This window comes from Fundulus heteroclitus, chromosome 1 (assembly GCF_011125445.2).
Source record: "Fundulus heteroclitus isolate FHET01 chromosome 1, MU-UCD_Fhet_4.1, whole genome shotgun sequence".
Classification (NCBI taxonomy): Eukaryota; Metazoa; Chordata; class Actinopteri; order Cyprinodontiformes; family Fundulidae; genus Fundulus; species Fundulus heteroclitus.
Window position 1 is genome coordinate 26,373,096 of NC_046361.1, and position 27,313 is coordinate 26,400,408.

Sequence of the window (27,313 nt, forward strand, 5' to 3'; positions counted from 1 at the left end):
TCGCTGGAACACGATGAACAACAATAGCAGCAGGGGAACTGGAGCCGAGGTAAGATATCTGAAATCATCTTTCGTAGAAAAAAACAACAACAAAAAACATGAAGCTCTTAGATGATCTTACTTGCAAGCTGCATACTTACAAAAATAAGAGGAAAGCAATGTTAGAATTTGAACATTTTATGATGCAATCAAGATGTAAATATATAAAAGAACTGAAAGGTGCTTAGATTATTTGGAAAAAGGGCAAATGCAATGCAGCAGTCTTTGCTGTTAGTTCACGTTTTAAACCATTGGTATAGCGCTGTTTTTACTGTAGATGATCATGAAAAGGTATCCGCTACCTGTGGCGTCTGTTGTTTTCGTTTCACACTCTATATTATCTCAAGTACTGCAAGGTACAGAGCATAGCACTGCTGTGCATGTGCAATGCCGCGTAGCCTCATGTGCCCACATAAAACAGGTCAGTCTCCGAAGCAATTCAAGTGAGATCTGCAAGCATGGCGGCTCAGGTGACATTCTGGTCATTGTGATCCTAAGTGACCTTATAAATAATGGGTGGCCTGCTTTGTTACCACTTCATTGGTCTAAATGCACATATAAAAAAGGCCAAACACATATAAAATGCTCCATAAGGCCATGACGCTTCAAGCCACACTTGCACATTGTAAAACCGGACATCTTGCAGAGTGTTTATAACCCCTATGGTTTATAAGGCAATTAAAGATTTGACAAGTAATAATGCGCCGAAGCCCAAAGCTGAATCCAATTTTACACACGAGGGAAACAGACGTCTCCATGCCATATCTGCAGACCCGATCTCTGTGGGTCAATTTTAATATCGGATGGATGCGAGCGTGTTTGTGTGCTGCTCTCTGTGTGTTTTTGATTGGGGAACAAGGCAGGAGGAAGACCTTGGCTTGCCAGAGATACTTCCGTCCGTCTGTCAGGGCTCAGCCAGCAGATGCAAAATGTAATACCCTTACGCTCGATAAAATGACCAAGTGATCTCATTTACAATGCGTCTCCCACCCACATTGATCTATAAAGGAAGAACAAATCCATGGTTGTCATGTGGGGTGGAGATCCTATGTGCGGACTTTCCACAGGCTTTTAATATCCGAGACAGTTTTGCACTGACATCTAATTTAGATCAGATTCTGCGTCGAAGCAAAAACACACAAGAGCTTTTGTTTTAGTTTTTTTTTCTCCTTCGTTTCCTTCCGAAATAAGGTCGCGTTTTACTCCTGCAGTAGCCGGAGAGGGAAAAAAAGCCGTGTTTTGAAACAGCCATGTTTGCGTTGCTCCGCGCAAGGCTGTAAAACTAAAAGCTCTACAGAGAATCATGGAAATTAGATTTACAGCTGGGTCGATCTTCTTCTGGAGCAGGGCCAGAGTTTGAGGTGAGTGAGGAGAGAGGGCCTGCTGACGCAACATGATGGATGGAAACCAAAGAAGTGCTTAAGTATGAGGGGAAAGTGAGGGAAAGACACACCCGTGCAATTAGGTTAATTTGGTCTTTCAACAGCTGGTTCGATTAACTAAATAATAAATGCGGGGGTCTTAGAGTGTATAGGACCGGTGCCTGCTGTAGAAAGCCTCCTGCATGTCGAGCACAGAGCTTAGTGGCACAAAGCGATACCTGGAGCATAGTTTCTCAGTAACCGACATGCAGGTATTTAGATTAGAGTGTGTAAATCTGTGTGACAACATGGGAAGAGGAGACAGGTTTGGGATTAGGTGTGCAAGTTCATGAGTTCAGTTCTATTGTGGGGAAGTCAGCCAAAACTCAACGGGCCTCTGAACACACAAAGAAATCAATGTTTTCACCAGGTCATCAAGGTTTGGGTTCAGTTTCTGGAACTGAAATGCTTTAACCTCCTCCTCCATGTTGTGCACTCTGAATAATCGTCTCACTTTAACTTTATGTAACGTTATTTAATGAGAAATGAAACTATGGTGTTCTTTAGCTCAGATTTGGGGGTTAGAACAACGCAAAGTAGTGCATCAGTGTGAAATGGAAGTAAAGCAAATTCATGATTTCATCTTTTTCAATAATAAAAATGCAAAAAGATGTGCTATGCGTTTGTACTGAGCGCACCTGTGCCCCTAACTTTGCAGAATTTCCTTTTCTTGAAATTACAGCTGCAAGTGTTTATTGGTGTGTTTACCAGCTTTCACATACAGGAACTGACTGCCTTTTCTTCTTTCTAAGCAAAAGTTCAGTCAGAATAGATGGGAAGTGCTGGAAAACCATATTTTTCAAGCCAGAGTCCAAATGTATGGCTGAACTTTGACTAGGCCACTCTAAACACAGCAAATCCTGGCTGCCATCCTGGGTGCTGTCCTACTGAAAGGTGAACTACTGCCCAGGTTTTAAATGAAATAGGACATCAAAGGTTTTCTTCTCGCATCTCTTCCTTAAAGACCAGGTTTATGCAGTGCACAACTAACTCTGGTTGGGTTCGTATACTTGCGCTGATCTCTTCCCCATATGATGGACTGAGCAGAATTTTGGATGATCTTTTGTACCCCAACTCTGTTTTAAACTTCACCTTAACCTCCTTGCTCTTCCTCAGCATGGCTGTGATATGAACAAAAGTTCCCATTTAAATGCTTCATCAAAATGCCCTCATTAGACTATAGTTTTAGTTGCTGTTTTGACAAAAACCTTGACTGACAGCCCCAGAGACAATACCTCTTGTCTTTTAATGTTCTTATATAAAACTAAAAGTGAATGTTAGTGGGGACCCAGCTTTGACTTTTTTGTAATTTCTGTGAGGGGTAAAAAAAAACCTCAGCTGCTGTTCTTCTAGACACATTGACTCCATGTTTTCCAACCTCTGATCTAACAACAGGCATTATCGCACTGTGGTCTGTTGACTCTAGGATAAAGGCCTGTCTTTGAAACGCTGGTGTCGGTGTTTGAGAGCAGAATTGTTGACCCTGACACGTCACGACACCGAGCCTTTTGTGGCATTTGCCCCAAATGCACAGCCACAAGCCCTCTGCACCACATCCCACTGTTTGCAGTTGAATGTAGGGAAACATTCGGAGGGAGTTGTGATGGGTCGTGGGGCGAGGTCTTAAAACCTGACGTGACAAGGGTTTTGAGATGGCCTGTTTTTCAGGACTGTCCTAAAAGTAATCAGAATAAATAAGAATCAATTTTTCTGACTCCTGAAACCACACTCCTTTCACTTTGTATTTTCTCCCCCCTCAAACATCAACTCAACCCCAATGCCAGCCGATTGTTGTGAATAACCTAAAGGCACTGTTATTCAGCTGTGGCCTGATCTGTGGCAAATTAGAGGGTGCTGCTCTTCTTGTCTCTTTGTCCTTGGAGCAGAAGGAAGGTAGTTGTTACAAGTGCAGTGGTTTGGTTAATCTCTGACAAGCTGTGCTTTCTGCAGCTGCAGGGGTTTGTTACGAGGGGAAATATGGGGGTGAGGGAGGGGGGGGGGTGGCTGCTAATTACTGAATGGTCAGAGAAATCGCCTGCTTTTAGGGCTTGGATGGCCGTCTGCTAGGTGTCGGTGAACATAGGACCCTAATGGAAATTAATCAAGAAACTGAGCTCCGTTTTTACTTTTTAAGAAAGCATTTTTTGAGCTTTCAGTAAGCAAACAAGGTAATCTAGCACCTGCTGACCCTGTACAATGTATTCTTTGGAGTGCAGAGTCCACTAGGATGGAGTGGACTCGCAACAAAAACCGAGCTAATCATGTTGCGTAATCACTGCCCACACAAGAATCAATTCAGTGGAAACCTAGCACATGTCAGGATACTTGCCGGTCATTCATAGAGAGGATCCAGGGCCTTGTAGAAGTGTGCATATCCATGAAACATTTTCACATCATGCCACTTTTAAACCACAAACCTTAGTGCATAATGTTTTGTGTAATAGACCAGGCCCATATTAAGACAATGTGGTACCCCTGGGCACTATACCTCAAAGCTTCCCCTTACCCATGGTGTCCTCCGGTCAAAAACATCAGACATAATCAAGGGGATTTCTGTAATATAATTTACTATTTACTAACTTAAACAACTACATGTAGGCATATGAGCAGTGAGCAATATTCAAATATCTCATTTTAAAATGTGGAAATCAAAAAAAATCTTGATTTATTGATCATTTATTATTATTGTGACATCAGTGTTCACAAAACGAATAATGCATGGTCTTTCAACAATTTCAAGTAAATAATATAACAATTTATGAAAAATATATTTTTAAAGCATGTGTCATGAAATCTGAGAGTGGGACGTCTCCAGCCACACCTAGTAAACCCTTTGTAGGACGACAGTTTGCAGAATTTACAGTTTCAAGTCTTTCAGTCTCCACCAGCATTGCCTGTTCTTTTTTGTAAAATTAGGCAAAACTTAGTCAGATCAGACAGAGAGCATCTGTGAAGAGCGATCTTTAGGTCATGCCACAGATTCTCGATTGGACTTAGGTCTGAACTTTAGGTCTGGACCATTTTAAAACATGTACATTCATCGTTGTGTGTAGTCTAGTGTTGCAGTATAGCTGCATTTTCAGGATGGTTGACCTGCTGGAAGTGAACTGCAGCTTTTCTCCCACCACAGACCTATTTTTAACTTCAGCAATCTCCCGATCAACTCTAAATGGCTTACTTAAAAGCCTCCCCTCAGCATGATGCAGCCATCACCTAGTTCCACTGTGGCAATGTTCAGAGTGATGTGCGGGGTTTGTTTTGGATGATGGCCAAAATGTTACATCTGACAAGAGCATCTGCTTCCACATAGCTTCCCCACAAAGCTTTAAACAACTGGACTTCTCGTGGCTTTCGTTTTATTTACGCCAAATTTGTGGAGTACAAAACTAATAATTGACTCAACAGATTCTCTCATTTGAGCTGGAGATTCCTGCAGCTCCTTCAGAGTTGCCATGTGCCTCTTGGTTGCTTCTCTGTATGACGCTCTTCTTGCCCATCCTACCAGTTTAGTTTGCATGGCTACTCTTTCCATTTTCAGATGGTGGACTGAACAGTATTCTGGGAGATGTCCATCGCAAACCTTGGGGTGTTGCTTCATAACCAGCTTAAAACTTCTCAACAACTTCCTGGCCTGTCAGTTTAGATGGATGGTCAAGACTTAGCACTTCCCATTTTGATTTATGAAAAAATGTTATGTTCCTTTTACTCCACCATTATGTACTAATGTGTGTAAGATAATCACATAAACTAACAAAAAGCAACGTGGTTTGTGGTTGATCTGTGACAAATTGTGAAAGGGTTCATGTGGTATGAATCTTTATGGCACTGTACGGATTTAGAGCAGCGTGAACAGTTTGTTCGTTGCATTTTTGTTTTCCTGCTCTGTGTTAAGTACGGATAAAATGTTCAAAATGAGGTATGTTACTCAGAATGAATCTCTCTAGATTTTGACTCGCCCCAGATCTGCAGCTAACTCTGTAATCGTGTTCAGTCAGAGCAGGTTATGACTAAATGGTCAATATGTCTTTTCAGACTACCAGCTTAATTAGAGGCGCAGGACAGTCACTCATCGCTGCTTTGATTTGTAAAGACAGCCGAGTATGCAGCAGAAGAGTTCAACTCAGGGTAACAGAAACAGGGAAGTGACGTCTGAGTGTCTGGAAAAAAAATAAATAGAGGAAATTTCAAGTAAAGCAGATTTTTTTTTATTTAACTCCGATTTAACTCGGCTTAAATTGCTTGTAAGCAAGGTTTACTTTTGTTCGGCTCTGCTCCGGACTCTTCTTGCTGCACTAATGGTCCCATTTTTACGGGTCACTCTTCGGTAATGACTGCTTGTTTTTCCAATTAGCTCAGAGCAGCAACCAGATCCTTGACGTCCATGCACAGGAAGCACAACATTACTGCTTGTCCCATCAACACGTTGTTTTTCTCTGACGAGAGACCAAAACACAGCCTTGTGTGCCTTTCTGTTCATTTCCATGTATTCTTTTCAGATACAGTGTTTCCAGCTCGTAAACATTTTTGTTTCTGTCCTGGCTGGATTTTTTTCTCACTTCAGGCCACCCATCCTGACGCTCGGCCCGGTGGACCACCCCTCCTGAACATGAACCACTATGCCAATAAGAAGAGTGCAGCTGAGAGCATGCTGGATTTGGCTCTGCTGATGGCCAATGCCTCCCAGCTTAAAGCCGTGATGGAGCGGGGGCCAAACATCTCCTTTTACACCCCCGTTGTTGTCCTTATCGCCATCTCTCTTTGTCTGCAGGTCACGGTTGGGATCCTGTTAATCTTCACAGGTAAGAAAACAGATAAAGCCCAAGCTTTACGGAGGCATTTTTGTTTTCTCTAGATCCCTTCCCTTTAAACCCCCCTTCACCCTTTACTCAGCGAGATCAATGTCTATTATTTTGCCATTTTCTGCTTCCACAAAGAATCGACCTGCACCAACGTCAAGGCCACGATTCCTGACAAATAATCCATTAGCAACTAGTCTTTTGTTGTGGCCATGGTAACCAGGTCAGGGTTCACGTGGTTTTAGTCCGTCAGCATATACGGGAGTCAAAGGAGCGAGGTCGCTTTAGTACCTTTTGGCATACGTGGTAAAAACGTGTCAATAAGTGTCTGCAAATGTGCTGAAATTAGCAGAATTTACCACAAAAAAACAAAACAAAAACAAAGCACTGTATACTTGTGCGCCTCAATAAATTCAGTTTAGAAAAGTAAAATATATAAAGAATGATCAAACAAAGTGATATACTTCAAGTTCTTACTGTTAATTTTGATGATAATGGCTTACAGCATAGGTGTGCAAAGTGTGGCCCTGGGGCCATTTATGGCCCTTGGAATAATTTTGAGTGGCCCCTGACTGCAGGTAAGAATGACAGAAATGTTATTATTAAGTCAAACAACATTAAGTTTTTTTCTAGTAGAATAATTTAATATTAAATAATTTAGAATTTCTAATTGATCACATTTATGGCCCAAGAGTAATTTAAACTTGTTGATTTTGGCCCATTGGGCAGAAAGTTTGGTTATACACTGGCTTGCAGCAACTGAAAACCTAAAATTCAGTTTCTCAGAGTTAGAATACAACATACAAGTTAATAAAAATATGATTTTCAATGTAAAAAAAAGTTTGCCTTCTGCAATAACTGTCCAAGTACTGTGCAATATAAGCACTCCATACTTGGCTGGGGTTCTGCTTGCATGAATTACTGCATCCATGCACTGTAGCATGGAAGTGATTAGCTTCTTGCTTGGCTGATGTTTTAAGGAAGTCCAGGTTACCGTAGTAGCGGCCTGCAGCTCATCTGCATTACTGGCTCTGGTGTCACTCATCTTCCCGTTGACAAAACTCCACAGATTAATTAAGCACTGCGATGTTGTGGTGGTTAAAGCATGAATTGATACTTTTGGGAGTGTGAGCAGGCGCTAAGCCTTGAAAGGATTGTGAAGACAAGCCAACTCGGGAGTTTGGAGGAGATTCCAAAGGGAAGGACTGCAGCTGGTATCAGAAAACGAAGGTGCAAAAGAGTGCAAAGGCACAGAATCCAAGTTCCCTGAGGTCAGAGCAGCTGCCAAAAAGGAACTTTTAGAGCAAGTCATGCTTTGCTTCACAGACAACGTTATGGAGATTTCATTTTACAGCCAGAGTGGCACTTGTCCAGGATATATCCGTCTGTGGTGCCTCTTGAAGCGCTGACGCCCCTTTCGAAATTTTCTCCAAACTGTTGGGCGGGGTTTGATTCTCACTCCTCTCAATGATGCTGTTATCACTGTTGCGCATTTCTAACACATTTTCCTTTCACCTAACTTGAACAGCCAGCTTCTTCAGCAATGGCCGTTGTTGTGTACCCTCCTTGTGGAGGCTGTCAGGGATGGCTTGCCGTTAAGTCATTCTTCCTTATGATTGTGTAGGGCACAGCATAACCTTTGTCTACTTAAAGCCCTTTTTCTGTCTTATGTAATAATCCAATTCAATTAAATTCAATTTTATTTATATAGCGCCAATTCATGAAACATGTCATCTCAAGGCACTTTACAAAGTCAAATTTAATCATACTATGCATATTGGTCAAATATTTCCTATATAAGGGAACCAGTTGATTGCATCAAAGTCCCGACAAGCAGCATTCACTCCTGGAGAAGCGTAGAGCTACAGGGAGAGTCGTCTGCATTGTCCATGGCTTTGCAGCAATCCCTCATACTGAGCAAGCATGAAGCGACAGTGGAAAGAAAAACTCCCTATTAACGGAAAGGAAAATCCTCCGGCAGAACCGGGCTCAGTATGAACGGTCATCTGCCTCGACCGACTGGGTCCAGTTTCATGAAAAGCTAAATTTCGGATTTTCGTTAGCTCTGAGCCATAAACATCTGAGCCATTTGCAGAAACAAACTCAATAACAATCTTAAAACATTCAAACATTTTCACTTTTTCAGAATTTTTTTTTTATTGTGTTTTACTTAGTTGGTGACATCAATTCAGGTGCTTTCATATTGCTTGCTTTTAACAGTAAAACCTAGGCTTGAAAAGCTAGATCAACTGCGCTAAGAGATTAGATTGAATAACAAAAACACTCTGGATTGCCGGTTAGACTCGATGGGCTCCAGCAAGTCAAAAAGCAGGTTGTTGAACTTTGACGAGGTCATGTTGTCGGCTCCACCAGAATGATCACATAAAATGAGGCACGTTGTTATTTTCCATATATAGAAATTACTTCTTTATCTTCCTCCCTCTGAGTCGGTGTGATGACCTACAAATAAAGGATCTCAGGACAGATGCTCATGACTGAAATGATTTATTTTCTGCAAACTCCATACACAGCAGCATGCTTTATTTTTAGGTTGTGAATTTGCATAGCATTTAAAGTGACAGCAACTCTTAATCTATATTGCAATACTCAAGCTCAAAGTGAGAGTCATCAGACCTTCTCTGACCCTCATCCCCTGCCCTCATTCACATCTCCTGCACCCCCCCCCCCCCCCCTTAACCCTCTCGTTGTTGCATGCTTTTCTCATTACACTTTTCACTCCTCTTCCTTTACTTTCTTTGATTATTCTGAAGCCTGGAATGCCCTCCCCTTCCCTCCACCCGTGGTTGAAGCCAGTCTAATGGAGCCAGTGGTGCGTGATGTGAGTGGCCTACATAAAGCTCCCTCTCCAGCCCCCACCCACCCGCGTCAGACGGCACACAGTCAAGCCGGGTTTGTGCACTGCTTGACCTTTGACGGTCGGCGACAAATTATGAATGCATGCTCACTCACGGTCTTTATCTATGGGCAGATTCATTTCTGGCAGCGCACGTTAGTATGAGCATTATTCACAAGCTAGCCCCCAGTGCCGAGGAAGATAACAATACTGTTATGTCACTGTAACACGGTTTAGTCGATGTCCTAAAACGCAACCATGAAAGGATATTTGTGATATAGGAAATAGAAGCTTCCCTTTGCTGGTTTCTGTTCTTCCTCTGCATTGTTCGCCATGCGCAAAATAAAAGTGAATCTTGTTTTGCTTGCGTGAGTGACATATTTGGATCCGCTGTTCTGCCTCGGCTCAGTGTACGTTGCAGAGATTGCACTTGCAGTCAGAGTCAAGGTTAAAGAAAAAAACAACCTTCATCAACCACCATTATATGTGGTAGGACACAGCATAAGTTACCTGGACCTTAACAAGCTCCCACAACTTTAGATGTATAACAAAAAAAAATGTTGTATCATTCCAACTGCAACAATAATCCAATTTTCATCAAATAGCATTGGAGCGCTAACTTCAGTAGCATATACAGTGCCTTGAAAAAGTATCCATACCTCTAATTTTTTCAAAAGCTAAGATGCATACAGAGATTTTTTTTACATTCACCTGCCACCAGGATAACAACCCTTAACATGCAGCCAGAGCTACAGCAGAAATGCTTGAATCAATACAATAATGTGCCAGAATGACCAAGTCAAATCTAAATATCACTGAGAAACCATCAAATCTGACTGAATTTGAGCCATGCTGCAAAGAAGACTGAGCCAAAGTTCCTATCTCCAGATGCCCAAAGCCATTAAGAAAAAATGGTGCATGCAAGTTCCAAAAATGTTTTCATCACATCTCACTTTTCTATGGATGCACAATAAAATCTTTATATGATAAATGAAAGTTTGTGGTAGCTATTTGACACAATGTGGAAAAGGTTGAAGGAGTCAGAGTTCTGTTGCAAAGCTCTGTGAGCTCATTTCGCTCCTAAGCACAGTAACGGTGGGCGATTCTTAAACTTTTACTAAGGGCAATGATCCCAAACCCAACAGAAATTTCTACTGAAGAACGTCTGACAAACAATAGAATCAAGGTGCTACAATGGTTCAAACAAAGTCCAGACAGCAATCTGACAAAAAACGTGGGACCACTTTCATAAAACCCTGCGTAAAGCCATCTCTGTAAACTTCAACTGAACTGAGGTAACTTTCTAAAGATGAGGAGGGCCAAAAATTCCTCCACAGCGATGTAAGACACAGATAAGATCATGGAGAAGACAATTCAAGTTGTTACTGGTAAGAGTGGTTCTGCAAGCTGTTGAATCATGGCCTGTATTTAGATTTTCTATCACCTCTTCTGCACTTTGACCCAGTTTATAAATCATGGCGCTTATCGCATAACATAACATGTCATATTTAGCTAGTCACCTATCTTTAAAGCCTATTGCAGACCAGGTGGCTTGCTGTGTGCTCTCGCATAAAACCCGACGTTTCAAAGACAGCGACCTTTTTTGATTGTGCCTTGTTTTACTAAATCTATTCAGTGCATTTTAAAAGTATTGAGACCCTTGAATCATTCAATTGTTTTTTTGTATCACAACCACAACTTTTGATGTAACACATTGCAATCCATTCACTGCAAAAACGGAACTAAAAGTAAGTAAAATGTTCTTGAAATTAGTGTATTTGTCCTTGATTTGAGCAGGTAGCTAAGCTTATCTGCCAATGGAATGAGTGTTTTTACCCCTAAAATAAGCTAATTAGAAATCCTGCACTTGATATAAGATGATGGAGAAGAGTTGTTCTTATTTTAAGTGCAAAAATCTTATTCCAATGGCAGATTGTCTTATTTGCCTGCTATAAGGGCAAATACACTAATTTCAAGAAATATTTGCTTACTTTTAGTTCTCTTTTTGCAGTGTTGTCATAGACTTACACAAAGTAATGCATGAATGGGAAAATAAGTAGAAATGGTACATGGTTTTTACACTTTTGACTATACAAAACTGAAAAGTGTGCTGTGCAGTTCTATTCACCCCTCCTTTTTATTTTATAGAATACCCTTAAATAAAATCCAAATGCCTTCAGAAATTACCTTATTAATTAATAGAACCCTTCTTGGTGTGAAGCAAGTTTTGGAGAACTTTAAAGCAATGAGTACGGCACAAATGCAGCCCTACAAACATTAGCTTAGCCACCTAAACTGATAGGCATGGTACAAGAGATTCACACATAGAAAAATGATCTGGAGGTGCCATAGAGATTCACAACTCAGGTAGGAAAGTATGCCACAGGACAGCTTTTTGTCATGCATTAAACAAATCCGGTGTCCAAAGAAGCCGTAAGATAAAGCCATCATATGGAAGAATGTGACTGGATCTAAAGAGACTGAAGCTGAACTGTGTCTTTATGCGAAAACGCTGTATCTGGTGTAAAAGTAACATCACATATCAACCTGAACACATGACCACCATGATAAAACATGGCGGTGGCAATATCATGCTGTGGGGATGCCTTCCTTCTGCAGGGACACTGACACTTGTAGCAGTTGATGGGAAGATAGAAAATGGATGGAGAAAGATTTAGGGCAGTTCTGGAAGAAAGCCTTTTGAAGGCAAAAGACAAGACCAGGGCGGCCATTACAGCAGAAGAATGACCATAAACATACAGCCTGCAATGAAATGGTTTAGATCAATGCATAATATTGTGGTAAAATTACCCTGTTAAAGTCCAGATCTATATCTAATTGAGAATTCATCAAGGCTTTAAAATGGATATTCGCACAATTTCAGTCTCTGCTTCTACAAATTATATACTTAAAGGTGCTGAAAACAAATGCAAAGCATATTTTTATATTTATATGTTTATTGTTTTCCTTCCCATCTCTTAAATTCTCAGATGACTTTGGAGATTGTGGTTGAAATTTGAGAAAATTTAAAGTTTAAAGGGTTATAAATACATTTGCAATGCCCCACAGGTGAGAAATAAAAAAAAAAAAAAAAAACAGACATTTCATCTAAACAGCAAAAGCTAAAACAAAATAATTAAAAGACAATAGCAAAATTAATGTTTAAGACATTTTATTTTAATTTTGGCTTAGAGACAACGTCTGATTTCTCTCACATTTAAATAAAACTTTGGTCATTAATCATCTTTGTTGACTTTTACAGACGCAGAGTCCATAAATGTATTTATGACTTACAGTAACTTCTCCTAACGAGTTGGCTTTGGTCCCTGAATAAAGTAGCCGATGAGTGTTTGAGTCTAGTGAGATGTCCTGACTTTGTCTGCAGTGCGATGGAACCTCAACGATGAGCAAAAACACAGCCGGCTGAACTTAATGGAGGACCTGGCCACGGGCCTGGTTTTTATCATCGTGGTTGTCAACATCTTCATCACCGCCCTGGGAATCCATCAACCGAAATAAGTATGTTTGTCTGATCACATGTTTGATTTTTACCTTTCTTATCACATTAAACCTCTTCTCTCAGTTTGCTCGTATTGTGCCGTTTGCTCAGAACTGCATCCATGCACAGTCAGCACGTTTGTGATCTTGTAGTCAGCACGTTTATGGTCTTCTGCACCTCTGAGCTTACTCCCTCTAGTCTACCTGACCTAAATACACACTGACCACTCCAGACTGCTGTGGAAGTTTCCAACGAGCTAAAAACAATATCCAGTTTACCAGAAAATCATTGTCCTGCTTGGCGTCAGGCGTAGCAAGAGAACAGCGAACCCGAGCGAAAGAGCCGTGGTGGCAGAGGTGATCTGGTGCATCAACAACACGTTTGTTGCTGGTGGACAAACAGAAAAGTGGACACAACAACTGTCGGGCGCATGTGATTGTGCTCTGTCTCCGCAACTGGCCCACGGTGACTCAAGCAGACTCGATGAACGCTCTAAAACAGGGGTTCCCAAACTTATTGGCTTGCGACCCTCAAAATAACAACGCCAGAGACTGGCAGGGTGGGTGTTCTTTTTGGAAATTAAGAGAATAAAAGCATAAAAATTATGAGAATATGGTATTAATTTGTGGGAGTTCTTACAAAAAAAATGCTTTCTTCCCCTGTGTGTACTGTGAAAATTGCCTAATATTAAAAATAAGAAAAATAATTCCTTTAATGTCCCGCAATGGGGAAATTGGATGTGGCAATGGCGAAAAAAAAAGACAGTTACGCACAATTGTTTAGCAATAAAAAAAAAGAAGAAAAAAATAACAAACTAGTCTAATCTAATGCCTTTATTCTAGTAATTTAAATTGTATTACAGCCAATGTTGATTAAAAATAAATAAAGTACGGGCCACGGAGGATTAAATTTCCACAAAAAACATAAAAGAATTTGAAATTAATTTAAATATCTGTAAGAAAAATCTCGGATGCTTTCTGTTGTTGAATAGTAGCAAATTTTTGATTAAAGAAATGTACGATTAAAGGTACAAATTTGCTGTACTAAAACAAGTATATATCTGACATTGTAAATTCAGGAATTTGGATCATATTTTGGATCCTCTCACGTCGCCCCGAGGGGTCCTGACCCCCACTTTGGGAACTCCTGCTCTAAAACACAGAAACTGAACTCATATCAGTTTTTAACTGCGCTAACGGCCCAGATCAGGACGCTTGATAGACCTGGAGGACAAATGCACAAGTGCAGGGTGTGTTTTATCTTCATCAAAGTTCTGATTCATTAGGCCAACAAAGCTTTATCTTTACTCAGAATCCATCTGCAATGAGCAAAGATGGAGCGTGTGTGCGTTTCTCTGGGCCGGCAGCAGCTGGTGAGTCAGAGTCAACACGACTCAGACCCCAGCAGAACTGCTTGTTATAGTGGAGGCTCTAATTAGACTGCTTCATCTGTGTCACCAAAATCCCAACAAGTCACCAAGTCTGTGCTCGTTTGATGCACTTCAGTAGCTAAAACAGAAAAGAAAACGCATATTTCTTTACATCCTTATCTAAATAATTGTCATGTACGGTTTTAGAAATTCTCAAATACTTATTGGCGCTGAATTTTGTGTTATTTTTGGCCTTCTGAACCACTCATTTACAAGGGTGGAATGATTATACAACAAACCATTTCAATGATGTTGTAAAATAAATTAGCATGCAAAAGTTTGAAAGTGTTGTGGATTTTTTGTAATGAAAACAGAGTCGAAATTATATAAACAGATATAGACATTAATGAATATTCGGTTTATGCCCCACTTTCACACATTTTGTAGCCCAAAATACAAACTTCTGGCAGATTTTACAACGTCTTGTCTAATCAGAACTAACTTCCTTCTTTAAATTGTCTGGTTTCTTGGTACGGAAATTTATGAGGTTCCAAATTTTTATTTATTTTTGTGATAACTGTTCTCTTAAAACACCAAACTATGTCCAGGCTTTGACTATGCAACTGTTGATTTGAAAGGAAGCTGTAAATTATTAGCAACACATCACTATTCTGCCACCACCATGCCGGACAGGTGGCACAGCAGTCTGAGCAATTAAAGTTACACCTTGAATCGTCTAAATGTTCTTCTAGTGAAGTCAAGCTTAGTACTCAGTTGTTGTCTCTTCTGATCATAAAAACATTTCTTGTCGGGGATTTGGCTTGTCCTAAAGAGCAGCTGCAAGTTCCAGTTAAACTTGAAGGTGCCGAGTTTGAAGCCTGTGGTTATTGTTTGACCAACTCAGTTCCTGTTGATGACTTCCTTTTACTTTAGACAGTGACTAAAGTCACTATGTTTTAAAGATGGCATTGACACAGTTTGGTGTTCCAACAGTTAACGCCAACAAACACCAAAAAAAAAAAAAAAACACTAAAAATAATTTTGGAATGGACAAAGGATGCCAACATTAAGCGTTTAGAAAGGCCTCCCCAACGGACACATTTCTTACACTACAGGCCAGAAGGTCAAACAAATTTAAATTATCCAATTCTGACAACAGTGGTCAGATATCCAGCCAGAACTACGCTAGAAGTTTTTTTTTCTGTGTTATAAAAAAGCAAGTGGTTGAGTTGCTACTTCCTGAGGGACATTTTTCCAACTACTTGGGGTTTATGCTTATATTTGCGCCTGTATGTATTGCTATGACCCTGTGCAGATAAGAAAAGACGAAGGGTAAATCCAAAAATTTGGATGCCAAGTCTGTGCTTGTTCTTGCTTAAAGTTGAACAAAGTTACTCTATGATGGTCAAAGATCAGGAAGACGGATGATCAATGAGGAGTTTTAGATTTTGTGAACCAGGAAAAACAAAATAATTGTTTAAAATTATCAAACACAGCAATGACTGATGCTCCCATATCATCCCTCGTTATCCGTGCCTTTCTCCCTTTGCAGGGAATTGAGGAGAAGAAGAGAGCAGGAAATATGACATTAGGTGCCGGGGCCCTCCTCCTCAGCCCCCCGTGTCGCCATGTCTATACAAGATGTATTACAAGGAAATAAGTGTTTCAATCCATCATTTAACGCATGCATCCTTCATGCATGCCCCTCTTGTGCATTTAAGTCGATGTGTTTAATGCTGCCTTACATTAAGTTAACTTTACTCACCACTTTGTCATTATTAATTTATGTGCTCTGGCTGCTGCTTCTTACTGTCATCAATATGGCAGACAGGAACATTATGTCTCACAAAATGATGCGGTGCAGGCCAGCTAACAGCCTTGCCTGGGCCAAGACAATCTTGAACGCCCCCTCCACCCTCCACCCAGTGTTGATATATATATATATATATATATATATATATATATATATATATATATATATATGTATGTATGTATGTATGTATCACATAAATACTCTTTTCAGTGTACTTTAAAAAAATCTTCCTTTATCACTCAATTAAATACATTCAATTTTAACTTGAAGTATGGTAAGACCATACTTAAAAAATTTACATTTCCATTTGTTATTTTATTCCTGTGCCGCAGTACGTCATGAAATTTTTTTTAAAATAGCTGCCATGTCTATCTTATTTAATGAAGATAGGTTAATTTATTAAATCTTTATTTATTTCCCCACATGTATAAATATAAAATTTAGGAATTTCTTAATCTATTAAATTGTGGCACCTTTGGCTTTCTATACACACTGGTTGATCCAAATATTTCTTGTTTCACACTGCTGCTTGTGTGACTTGTTTAAGCTTGAGGTCCAAACGCGATGGGCCTAACCTCCCCTTAACAGCCGAGGTTGTACAGCAGTATTATTGACATCCGCTCAACTCCAGCCACATATCCTGTGTGCAGCGGTGAGGACATATCTGGTTATGACTTGGTCAATTTGAAGCAAGTTACGAAACAGCGCAGTCATTAACGGATCGCAGCTTCCAAATGTTACCTTTTCGGGTCTGTCCTACTAATCACAGCAACGTTAACATGCAGCCTCACTCAGGTATCGCGGCAAACTTTAGGACCCCAAATGAGGTCACACATGAATTACAGCTACAGGGTCAGGTCTCCTGGACATAAATGCTTGTGGCTATAAACTGCAGCTTGTGTAAATTAGGGAGGTGGCCATAAAAGACGAAACAAAAGTAGACAGTCCACCCTTTCGAGACACACTCCTGGGTCATCTGACCTACAGGCCATACAAGGCCGGGTGGACTAACAAAAAAGATTTCACTCAACTCAAAAAAGGACACAGTAAACATGAAACTATAAAAGGATAAGAAATAAATACCTCACACTTCGAGACACACAATTCATTCAATAGCAATTAAAATACAATTTATAAAACTCAACAAACTCTACACCTGGCTGGTTGTCTTTTTAATTAAACATTAAAAAGAGCTACAGTACCTGCATTCAAATTAAGAACCATGATACAAATGAGTGATTTCTTACCACACAAGGCAAGAGCAGAAGCACAATCTGTGACAAACATTTACAGTATGATCATGCCACCCTCGCTCCTTTCTCAGCTCCTCTCTCAATCAGATGGATGGAGCAGCACCAACAGCACCATGGGCCCGGGACAGTCCTCTCCCCCCCTCATCAGCAGCCGTGATGTTGTTAATGAAAAGCAGCGCCCTCTGGTGTGAACAGAAACAGCTTCCTAAACCATGCCACACGATTTAAAGGGGAAAAAAAGTATGCACTGTAGTACTGCTCAGTACCACAAATATATGTTTTACTGAACCACTTTAGGTTGAGTTGCAGACAAATGTGCAGAAATGAATACCCACATTTATTCGTATTATTTATTTGTTATTGCTAAAAGAAAAAGAACTCAAAACCCCAAATGCAGCATCTTTTTTATACTTTATTTTCCCCATTGTTAAGCACACTCCACTTGTCTTTTAAGGAAAATCATTAGAAGGCACTACAATTAACAGGGAAGGTGTTACGCATTAAAGGAAATGTGTTGAAGGACATTGAGCGACACGAGCTATAGAAGTAAAGTCAAGTAGAGCATCGAGACAGCTAACCCGCCCTAGTAGTCCTATTGTTAATGAAACAAATTAAAGCAGGGGTGTCAAACTGCAGCCCACTGAGGATGGTGGGCCTCTTTTAGATTAGCTTTTAGGCATGCAGTGAGGAGACAACATCTGTAAGGAAACATTGAAAAGTTGCAGAGCCCATCTACCAAAAAAAAAAGACATTTAACATGTGTTAACATCCGGCAGTCTTCTGTAAGATCTACAGATGCACCAATCGTGCTTTTGATAGCCTATTCCATTTTCTGATTATTCTTTTAGGTCCTGACCTGCCAATTCTGATTTTAGGACAGTAATATATAGAAAGAAAGAAACTAAATGTGCTGCATTTTTTGAATACAACAGAAAAGAGATTACAATATTATGGAGCTTAACCTTGCAGCTTTTATCCTTCTCTGTTTTTTATTAAAATAAAATAAAAAGTTTATCAAGGTGCTCGCTGTTGCTTGGAGAGGAAAAAAGTGGGAGTTCGTCTTAGTTTTGATGATTTTAATGAATAAGGGATTGGAAATCTCTTTTTATTCACCAATTTCAAATCTAACCAGGTGATCGATGCATCTCTAACAAGTTGCTAGATTTCTCTTTCAAAAGAGCTTCGTACATGAAAACAAAGGCAGCACCGTAACAGTAAAGCTTTACTGGAGATAGGCAACTGGAAGAACACGGACGTATAATAAGATGAGAGAAAGACAGATTGAATAAACGTCAACTGATCAAAGCTTGGCCTTTTGCTTTGTGCCAAAATGATCGCGGTGCATTTGAGGAAATAACAGCCACAAGTCAGCTGAAGACATTGTTATCTGTGTTATCCAACATGCTTTCAATATCAAAAAACCGCAGAGCCATCAGACTCATGAAGGCCACATCCATTTTGGTGATAGATGTACTCTTCAGTCAAAATGTGGTCTATCTGGAGGACTTTCAATTTTTTCTGGTTGTGGTTTTTTTTTTTGTTTCTTTTTAACAACAAACCCAAGCAGATACACCACAAGAGTGTTCCTCAGAGACGGAGATGTAAAACTGGTTTGGCACGGCAAAGTAAAGTCGCACAGCGCGTTCTTCTGAAGCATTTCGACGTATTCATCTCCGCTTTCCGACCTCCACGTAGGAAATGAAAACGTCCTTGGCATCTTTACTAAGTCTCATTGCAGAGCAGTGAAGGAATGCTTCTGTGCACACGAGTCTCCGACCCTCTGCAGAGAAAAAAGGGGTGAAAAAGGGTCACAGATACACACAAAAGGTCCAGTGGAAATAATAAGTTGCCATTTTGCGCGACTCACCTCCATAATAATAGAGAATTGCGAAGCCAACCGCCAAGCTGAAGCAGCTCAGGAAAAACAATGGTCCTTCAAGAGGAAATAAATAAATTACTCATCCTTGACAGGAAGCATTTTAAACATAAACAATAGTCAAGAGTTGGGAGTTTAAAGGTGCGCGGAGAAAGCCCCATCCCTCTGATCAGAGCCATGTTTTAACTGTTTAATGTCTCGGTGCAGGGCAGAGGAAACCCCCTTTAAACATGGACTCAACTGACCCCTGAAACCAGAGCCCTGCATGTAATGGGATGATGAATGGTGGCGCGGCGCAGTAAAGCGGGCCCCACATTCTGACGCTACACGGGTTAAAAGGTTCTGCAGAGCTTACAGGGCTTAAGTGTGGAACAATGAAGGGAAGCAGAATCCACAACCAACACAAACTGGAAGGTTATTACATTAATAAAACACCCCATCAGGCATGTAGCCAAGTTTTATTCCCACAGCGGGAGCCCAAAGACAAAATTAAAGTCTTATCTTGGCTAATTAACAGTAATGTCTCTCTTAATAAAAAAAAAAAAAAGGTCTACCAGAGGTGTGTGTTGTGTCTGCCTATGGCTGCAGCTCCTTGCTTCTGGAATAAGTTAATGTTTGCAAATGTTTTTACACCCCAGAACGTTTTTCACATTTTGTAAAGTTACAATGACAAACGTTTATTGATATTTGCAAAACAGCTTAGCCCCATTAAATAAGAGTCTGAATGGTGCCTGTGAGCATGAAGTTTCAGATGAGTTCAGCTCTGGGCTTTCACCGGACCATTATCCTTTGAGCTAAACCATTTCAGTCTAGCTATACATTTTGTCCCTATTGAAAGTGAACCTCTGGGCTTCCATGCAGCCTCAAACAGGTTTTCTTTCAGGATTGGTCTGTATTTGGCACCATCCATCTTCACATAAGCTCTGAAGAGCTTTCAGATCCCTCCTGAAGAAAGCATCCCCGCAGGATGACGCCGCCATCACCATATTTCACTGTGGTGATGGCTTTATGAGCCCATATCGTTTTGCAATCTGGCAAAACGATCTCCTCTTACCCATGCACCTTCTATATGTTGCTTGTGTTCACTATGCTGTATCCCTTGTGGGAAAAGGCTTTCTTTCAACAAAGGGCTTTCTTCCTGCCATTTTTAATGAAAGCCAAATTTGTGAAGTGGTCGAGTAATAGAAAAAAAGTGTTAAAATGTTCCTCCAGAGTTGCCGTAGGCCTTTTGGCTGCATCTTTGATTAGCGCTCTCCTTGTATCTTGGTAGACCGGCAGGTGATTATACTGGGTTCTGTGAGATTTACGAAACCTGGGGCATTCATGCAACCTAACCTAACAGAACCTGAACCTTTCCACAGCTTTATCCCTGACCAATCTGCTGTGTTCCTTGTTCGTCCTGATGCTCTTTGCTCGCTGAAGTTCTATAACAAACCTCTGGATTATCACAAGGCTGCGGTGTTCATATGAATGACATCCAGTTATACATAGGCAGTCTGCCATAAACTGTATTTCAGGGCATCAGAGAAAAGGAGGCAGAAAACGAATGCATTGCACCATTTGCAAAGTTTGTCTTTAAAAAAAAAGTGAAAGTATGCATTCTTCTTTCTTTCAATGCACAATTTTGTACTAGTTTGAGTTGGTCTTTTACTTAAATCCAATTACAATATGTGGAAGTTTGTAATTGTAATGTAGCAATGTGACAAAAAGTAAAAAAGGTGCAGGGTTGTGGATACTTTTGCACAGTTCTCTATATTTAGCTTGTAGCTGGACTTACCTCTGTCATTGAGCACGTATCGCTCTGGGATGACGGTCTCAGTCATAGCACTTCTCACGTCAGGCATCTCTGAAACAGAGAGGCAGGCAGGTTAACAAGCACCAGACGTATTTTGTACGGAAACTCCAAGCTGAAGACGAGACGACAGTCTGGAGTGTATCTGAAACAGGACCAACCTACAGCAACAACATAAGAACAATTTATCAGATTTAATCGCCTGGAAATAAAAACCCATCAAACTCTTCTTCCATTTGATCAAATGCCATTCGACACAAAAAAATTTTGCTTGAAAAGAAACTTCATGACACTGTGTGTGTAATTGTAACAGAATTATGACCGGAGGTCAGATTTTGAAGCCAACACGATGAGGCGTCTGAATGCATCACTATGACAGACAGGATGTTTGGCTTTTTCGGGAAACTGACGTCATTCCCACAATCTGCTCGACCATTTCTGTTCCCGTTTGTATCTTATAAAAAATTTAGCATCTTCCTTTTCTTCTTTCAGCTTTTCCCTTTCAGGGGTCTCCACAGCAAGTCATCGGTCTCCATCCAATTATGTCTTCTGCCTGTTCTTCTGTCACACCAGCTTCACGTTCTCTTTCACTTCCTCCATTCATCTCTTCTTTCCTTTCCTCTATTCCTCCTGCTTGGCAGTTCCAGCCTCAGCATCTTCCTGCCAATGTACTCACTGTCCAAACCATCTCAGTCTGACTTCTCTGGCTTTATCTATAAAACATCTAACACAAGCTGTCCCTCAAAGGTACTCGTTCCTGATCCTCCATCCTTGTCACTATCAAAGAGAACCTCAACATCTTCATCTCTGCTAACTCCAGCTCTGCCTCCTGTCTCTTCCTCAGTACCGCCGTCTCTAAACCAGACATCACTGGTCTCACCACCGTCTTCTACACCTTTCCTTTTATTCTTGCTGATATTATTATCACACAACACACCCAACGCTTCTTTTCCACCCGGTCCAACCTGCTTGGACATTTTTCTCCACCTCTTTTCCACACTCTGGCCTGTGACTCCACGCACTTTATCTCTGCTCCATGTAATCTCATTTCTCCACTTGGGTGGCTCTCAAAATCTAGCATTCAATTTGTAAAAACCTCAATTTAGAGAAGGAATGTCACTCGAGCCTTTACCTCTTTGTCTGATTCTAGTGGGCAAGCTGACGTACACGTCCTCGGCGTGGATGTGAAGAGCTCTGTAGAACTCGTGGCATGCGTCGTCACCTTTCCCGTGCAGGTCCTTCAGCAGCTCGACTAGCCGCGCTTTGGTTGGGATTCTCAGGCTTCTGAACTGCAGAGAGACAGACGTGCAAGTCAGAGGAAATGTCTGTGCACCTCTTTCAGTTATCATATTCTTTATGTCTGTAATCTTCATCAGATTATCATCTGAATATAATATGTTTTTAGTTTATTAAAATAACAATATGATGGGTAAATGTGTTTTTAGTTGTTTTTTAGGGTCAATTTATGTGTTTATTTTGAGGCTAAATAAAAATACCCTTCTCTTTTACTTTTATATCCATGTTGGGTTACGGACATGTTATTTCTGAACACCTCTTCATGGTCTCAGATGGCCCGTAATACAGTTTACACAGAGCACACAGGTTTACTACGAACAATGAATCCTCGCCACTGCATACTATCTTCTGATTTGAATAGAATAGAAACATCATTTTCTGTCCCACAGTGGGGAAACGTAGGTGTACCAGCAAAAAAAAAAGGGGAAGGAAACAGTAGCATGTAGCTGATACGCACGCAAGGTAAAAAATAAAAATAATAAACAGAAAAAGAGAAAAACAGACTATACAGTAAGAGCAAATTTACAACATCAGAAAAACAATAATCTACAGTTATTAAAGAAACGTCCAACTGCTTACTTTGATAAACAAAAAAAGTCAAACTGTGTATGTTTATATGTGCATAAAAAACAGCAAATGAAAAAAAACTGCAAAAGCAGCAATAATGTCAACATTTACTGAGTTTGTTGGGAGCAGTGATGGTTATAAAGTCTAACAGCTGCTGGGAGGAGGAAGGATCTGCAATATCATTCCTTTGTGCACCTTGGATGCAGCAGTCTGTCACTAAATGAGTCCTCCAGCTCTGCTACTACATCATACGGAGATATTGTCCAACAGGGAGGTTATTTTTGCTGGAGTCCTTCTGTCTCCCACCACCTGGCCTGGGTCGAGGAGGCATCTGAGGACACCCCCTCCTATAAAGAGCAACAATCTGGTGACTCCAGTCCAGTTTATTGTTCAGGTGAACATCCAGGTGCTTATAAGAATCCACTATCTGTTTTATTTTTGCTAACTTTAACATTGGCACGTTCTAATTTGTAAAGCTATTCTTTGCCTTCCTCATTCTTATCTACAAACCCTTATCAAACAAGAAAGCAGAGACAGATTCTGTATAACAACTTTTTCTTCAGGCTCATCTCACTATGAGAAATATACTATATTGTCAAAAGTATTTACTCACACACACGCGATAACTCTATTGGTTCAGTTTGATTTGTCATCTGACCTTTTGCAGCTATTACAGCTTCAATTCTTCCAGGAAAAATGTCCATGAGGTTTGGGAGTGAGTTTATGGGAATTTATGACCATTATTTCAGAAGCATATTTATGAGGTCAGGCACTGATGTTTGAAGAAAAGGCCTTACTCAAAGTCTCCGCTCTAATTTATCCCAGTTGTGTTTTATCACGTTTTGCGGTAAGGACTCTATGCAGGCCAGTCAAGTTCTTTCACATCAGATTTACTTCTGCGTGTCTTTATGAACCTTTTGGCCTTGAAAGCAGTTGTGTTGAAGAAGGAAGGGAACATGATACAAGATAAGAAAAATCCTCCGATCAGAGCATTTGATAATTTTTAGTAATCTATGAGTTTCTGTCACCCGTTATATTCTACAAATATAACGTTAATTGTTTTTGCCACTGGTTACTCAGCCTGAACTAGATAAGGCCCCATATTTGTCTTTCTACCACAAACACTCAGAAGGATGGTGAGGGAGGTAAAACATCTTCAAACTTCACTGTGAAAGAACCTTAGGAAAGAGCGCCACCTTGAGGTTGACAAATCTCCTCAACTAACATTAGAGGCCATTTACTTGCCTATCTATAGTCTGATTTTATTGCAAGGGAAAAAATACCTTTTTTGTTCAAAAATCATAAAGCTTTCTGGACTCAACTCAGACTTTAACTGGAATCTTGTGCACAGCCCAAATTAGACAAAGATTACGCCTTTCAACAACAACAAAAAACACTCCTGGTAGGTTTGGTGGGAAACAAATTATGAATATGTACCTAATATTGGCGTTCTGTTAGCTGTGACATCATCCAGGGAAGACAGATCCTCCGCTATTACCATATAACATAGAAAAGATTCCTGGATCAATGTGTGCTTCTCTGCTTTTTGTGTCTCTGCTTTGTCTTCTCAAACCCCCAGTTGGTCGAGGCAGATGACCGTTCACACTGAGCCTGGTTCTGCTGGAGGTTTTCTTCCCTGTTAAAGGAGAGTTTTCCTCTCCACTGTCGCTTCATGCATGCTCAGTATGAGGGATTGCTGCAAATCCATGGACAATGCAGACGACTGTCCACTGTGGCTCTAAGCTCTTTCATGAGGAGTGAATGCTGCTTGTTTAGACTTGATGCAATCTGCTTGGTTTCCTTACATAGGAAACTTTTTGACCAATCCGTATAATCTGATCCAATCTTTATAATCTGATTGAATTTGACTTTGGAAAGTGCCTTGAGATGATATGTATCATGAATTGGCGCAATATAAATAAAATTGAATTGAATTGAATGCCCACTGCTGAGCGTGATCTGTGATGCAGAAGACTCTGGGAACCTTGCAACTTCACGACACTGTGGACTCTGAAATAGCTGAATATTTCAAATAAAGACTAAAAAATTGTCATCTGTAAGATTACAATCACACGTTTCCTGCTTCAACACATTAACACCACCGGTGTTTTTACACATGTGCATGGTTAAAATAAAAACCAGGTGAATGATGGAAAAACTCAAAACTGTTCTGTATCTCAAGTGCAAATACATTTGCATGTTTAAATATGCCTAAAAGTATATGGAGTGACCTTGCAGGCTTCCTTGTCACTGAGTATCTGGGGGTAGGTCCTGTTGAGCTGCAGCACCAGTCTGTCGACCAGTTCAGTGTCCATCCCCTGATGAGAGCACAGATACTGAGTATCGCTGTGGAGCTGCTCATCATAGCCTTCCGTCTCTGGTCAACACAGATTGAGAAGACATTGATGAATATAATTAAGTCAGCACAAAAACAGACCCCCAGTCCCCCGGTTCTTAAACTTGCACATTTACCACAGATGGTACTTGGGCTCCTTGTGGAGCAGCTGTGGTACTAATGTTGGGATAATTTTTTTTTACAATTGAATGTCTTTTTATTATAATACATTTAAATGAGAATAAAAAATAACTAAGTGAAGCCCAGGGTTCTACATTTAGTCAAGAGGGGCATCTGCTGGACATAAGAGCCATGCTCATAGCTCAGGATTTTCCATTATGATTTATTTACATAGACTTTTATTTTAACTACAAACGTTTACTCTAAATTTCTGGGGGTAAATTTATGGTACAGTCTAGAACAAGCCAGATAGTACTTACAAATATAAGACATATAAACCTTTGAACACATAAATGCATAGATAAATAAATGAACTTTGGCACCTGCTCTCCTAAAAAAAAAGAAGAAAAGAACAAAGTTGAGATGTATAAATCACCAGCTTCTAGTTTTAAACTGTTATGGTGTAATATCTCTGTGCATTTAAAGTCTAAACTTAATCATCTGGTCAAAACAGCAATGAGGGTCATGGGGAGGACTGAATATTCCTCTCTGAGGTCGATTTATAAGGAGTCCGTTTTCAGGCTCACACAGAGAGTACCGTCTCATGCCGCTCATATCCTCTATTCACAATATGAATTGCTACCTTCTGGTAAACGGTAGAGTGCCCATTTGCAAACTTAATAGATTTAAATATTCATTCATCCCTACCTTCGTCAGACTAATAAAAAAAATGTAGGCATATAGTGTGTGGACACATGATGGCTGCTTTGATGACTTGGTTTGCTGTGTTGGTTGTTGGTATATACAAAGTCTGGTGTTTTTTATGTTTTTATTGTGCAGTACATGTTTTTGTTTCTGCACGTACTGTGGTGTGATGGGCAACATGTGTATTTGATGTTTATTTATTGTATAGTATGGTGGCAGTTTTTATTTGATTTTATCTTTTTAGCACATGTAGTCCAATAGAATCTAATCTATCTATATATCTATATCTATATCTATATATTTATATATATATGTGTGTATATATACATACACACACAAATCTGTATATAAATATACACATCTATATATACACACATCTATATATGCAGACAGACAGACAGACAGACAGACAGACAGACAGACAGACAGACAGACAGACAGACAGACAGACAGACAGACAGACAGACATCTTTATGCAAGTGTTTAGTCTTTTTTTCATTCCTCTGTCAAGTTTTTGTGTCTGGTTTCGACTGTGTTTGTTTCAAACCTATAAAACAAAAACCCTTTCTGAAGTGTGACAGAAGAAAGCTAATCAAAGCCCGGTGCTTTGTGCATAAAAACACTTTTCTACACATGTTGGTTGTTGGTTTATGCAAGACTGGAAAATACATTTGGTAGCTTGTACCGATGCATTTTATTGTGCATCATACTAGCGCCCTAAACTGTGCACTAGCATGATGCACTAAGCTGCTCAGTGATAGCGTGCGGCTAATTGAATGGTGCAGATTTGATGTCTCGATTTAAATAGTTAATCTGGCCCTGGTGGTAGCTGTGCTCTGGAAATAAATTACTAAGAGGTTTATTACCACATTTAGCAAAGTGAATACAGATGCAGCAAAAATAGTTGAACCACTCCTTGTTCAGGTTTTCTATCTATCTATCTATGTATGTATGTATCTATCTATCTATCTATATATATATCTGTCTATCTATCTATCTATCTATCTATCTATCTATCTATCTATCTATCTATCTATCTATCTATCTATCTATCTATCTATCTATCTATCTATCTATCTATCTATCTATGTATGTATCTATCTATCTATCTATGTATCTATCTATCTATCTATCTATATATCTGTCTATCTATCTATCTATCTATCTATCTATCTATCTATCTATCTATCTATCTATCTATCTATCTATCTATCTATCTATCTATCTAATACAGTAGAGCTATTCCTGCCAACACTTTCTCCTCTGGGATCACGTTGCTGTAACACAGCTCAGCAGGTAATCAGTGAGTCCGGTTTTGCTCAGCAGGGATAAAATTGCCTAATAGAGTGTCCACAAGTCCAAACATCTTACCTTTGATTGTCAGTCGTGCCATACCAAAAAAACGACATGTGTGCGATTCCCTTTAAAGTCCCCGGAGAGACAGTCTCTGCTGCCCCGTCTCACGCTGCGACCCAACTGACCTCCACGGCAGGATAATGGTAGATTACACCCGGACGGCTGCAGGGAGGCTGCAGCTTTCAGCTGCAAACACTGATTCGCTCAGACACCGGAACATGT

At 40.2% G+C, this 27,313-nt stretch overlaps 2 protein-coding genes across 3 annotated transcripts; one reads left to right on the forward strand and one right to left on the reverse strand.

Moving 5' to 3' along the window:
* Positions 1 to 22,012, forward strand: LOC105927337 (ninjurin-1-like). Its single transcript, XM_021317375.2, has 4 exons — positions 1 to 49; positions 6,022 to 6,259; positions 12,496 to 12,629; positions 21,863 to 22,012. Exons 1-3 carry the CDS (start codon positions 14 to 16, stop codon positions 12,627 to 12,629), a joined length of 408 nt encoding a protein of 135 aa, XP_021173050.2. The 5' UTR covers positions 1 to 13; the 3' UTR covers positions 21,863 to 22,012.
* LOC105927345 (caspase recruitment domain-containing protein 19) lies at positions 18,106 to 27,276 on the reverse strand. 2 transcript variants are annotated; one of them, XM_036139207.1, is made up of 6 exons: positions 27,107 to 27,276; positions 24,807 to 24,952; positions 21,845 to 21,996; positions 20,698 to 20,766; positions 18,912 to 18,977; positions 18,106 to 18,824 (listed from the first exon to the last, which is right to left on the reverse strand). In XM_036139207.1, the coding sequence occupies exons 2-6, from the start codon at positions 24,938 to 24,940 to the stop codon at positions 18,712 to 18,714; spliced, it is 534 nt and encodes a 177-aa protein (XP_035995100.1). In that variant the 5' UTR covers positions 24,941 to 24,952; positions 27,107 to 27,276; the 3' UTR covers positions 18,106 to 18,711. The 2 variants fall into 2 exon arrangements, with proteins under 2 accessions (XP_035995100.1, XP_035995090.1); XM_036139197.1 differs by having other exon boundaries at positions 21,845 to 22,001.
* Between the last annotated feature and the right edge of the window lie 37 nt (positions 27,277 to 27,313).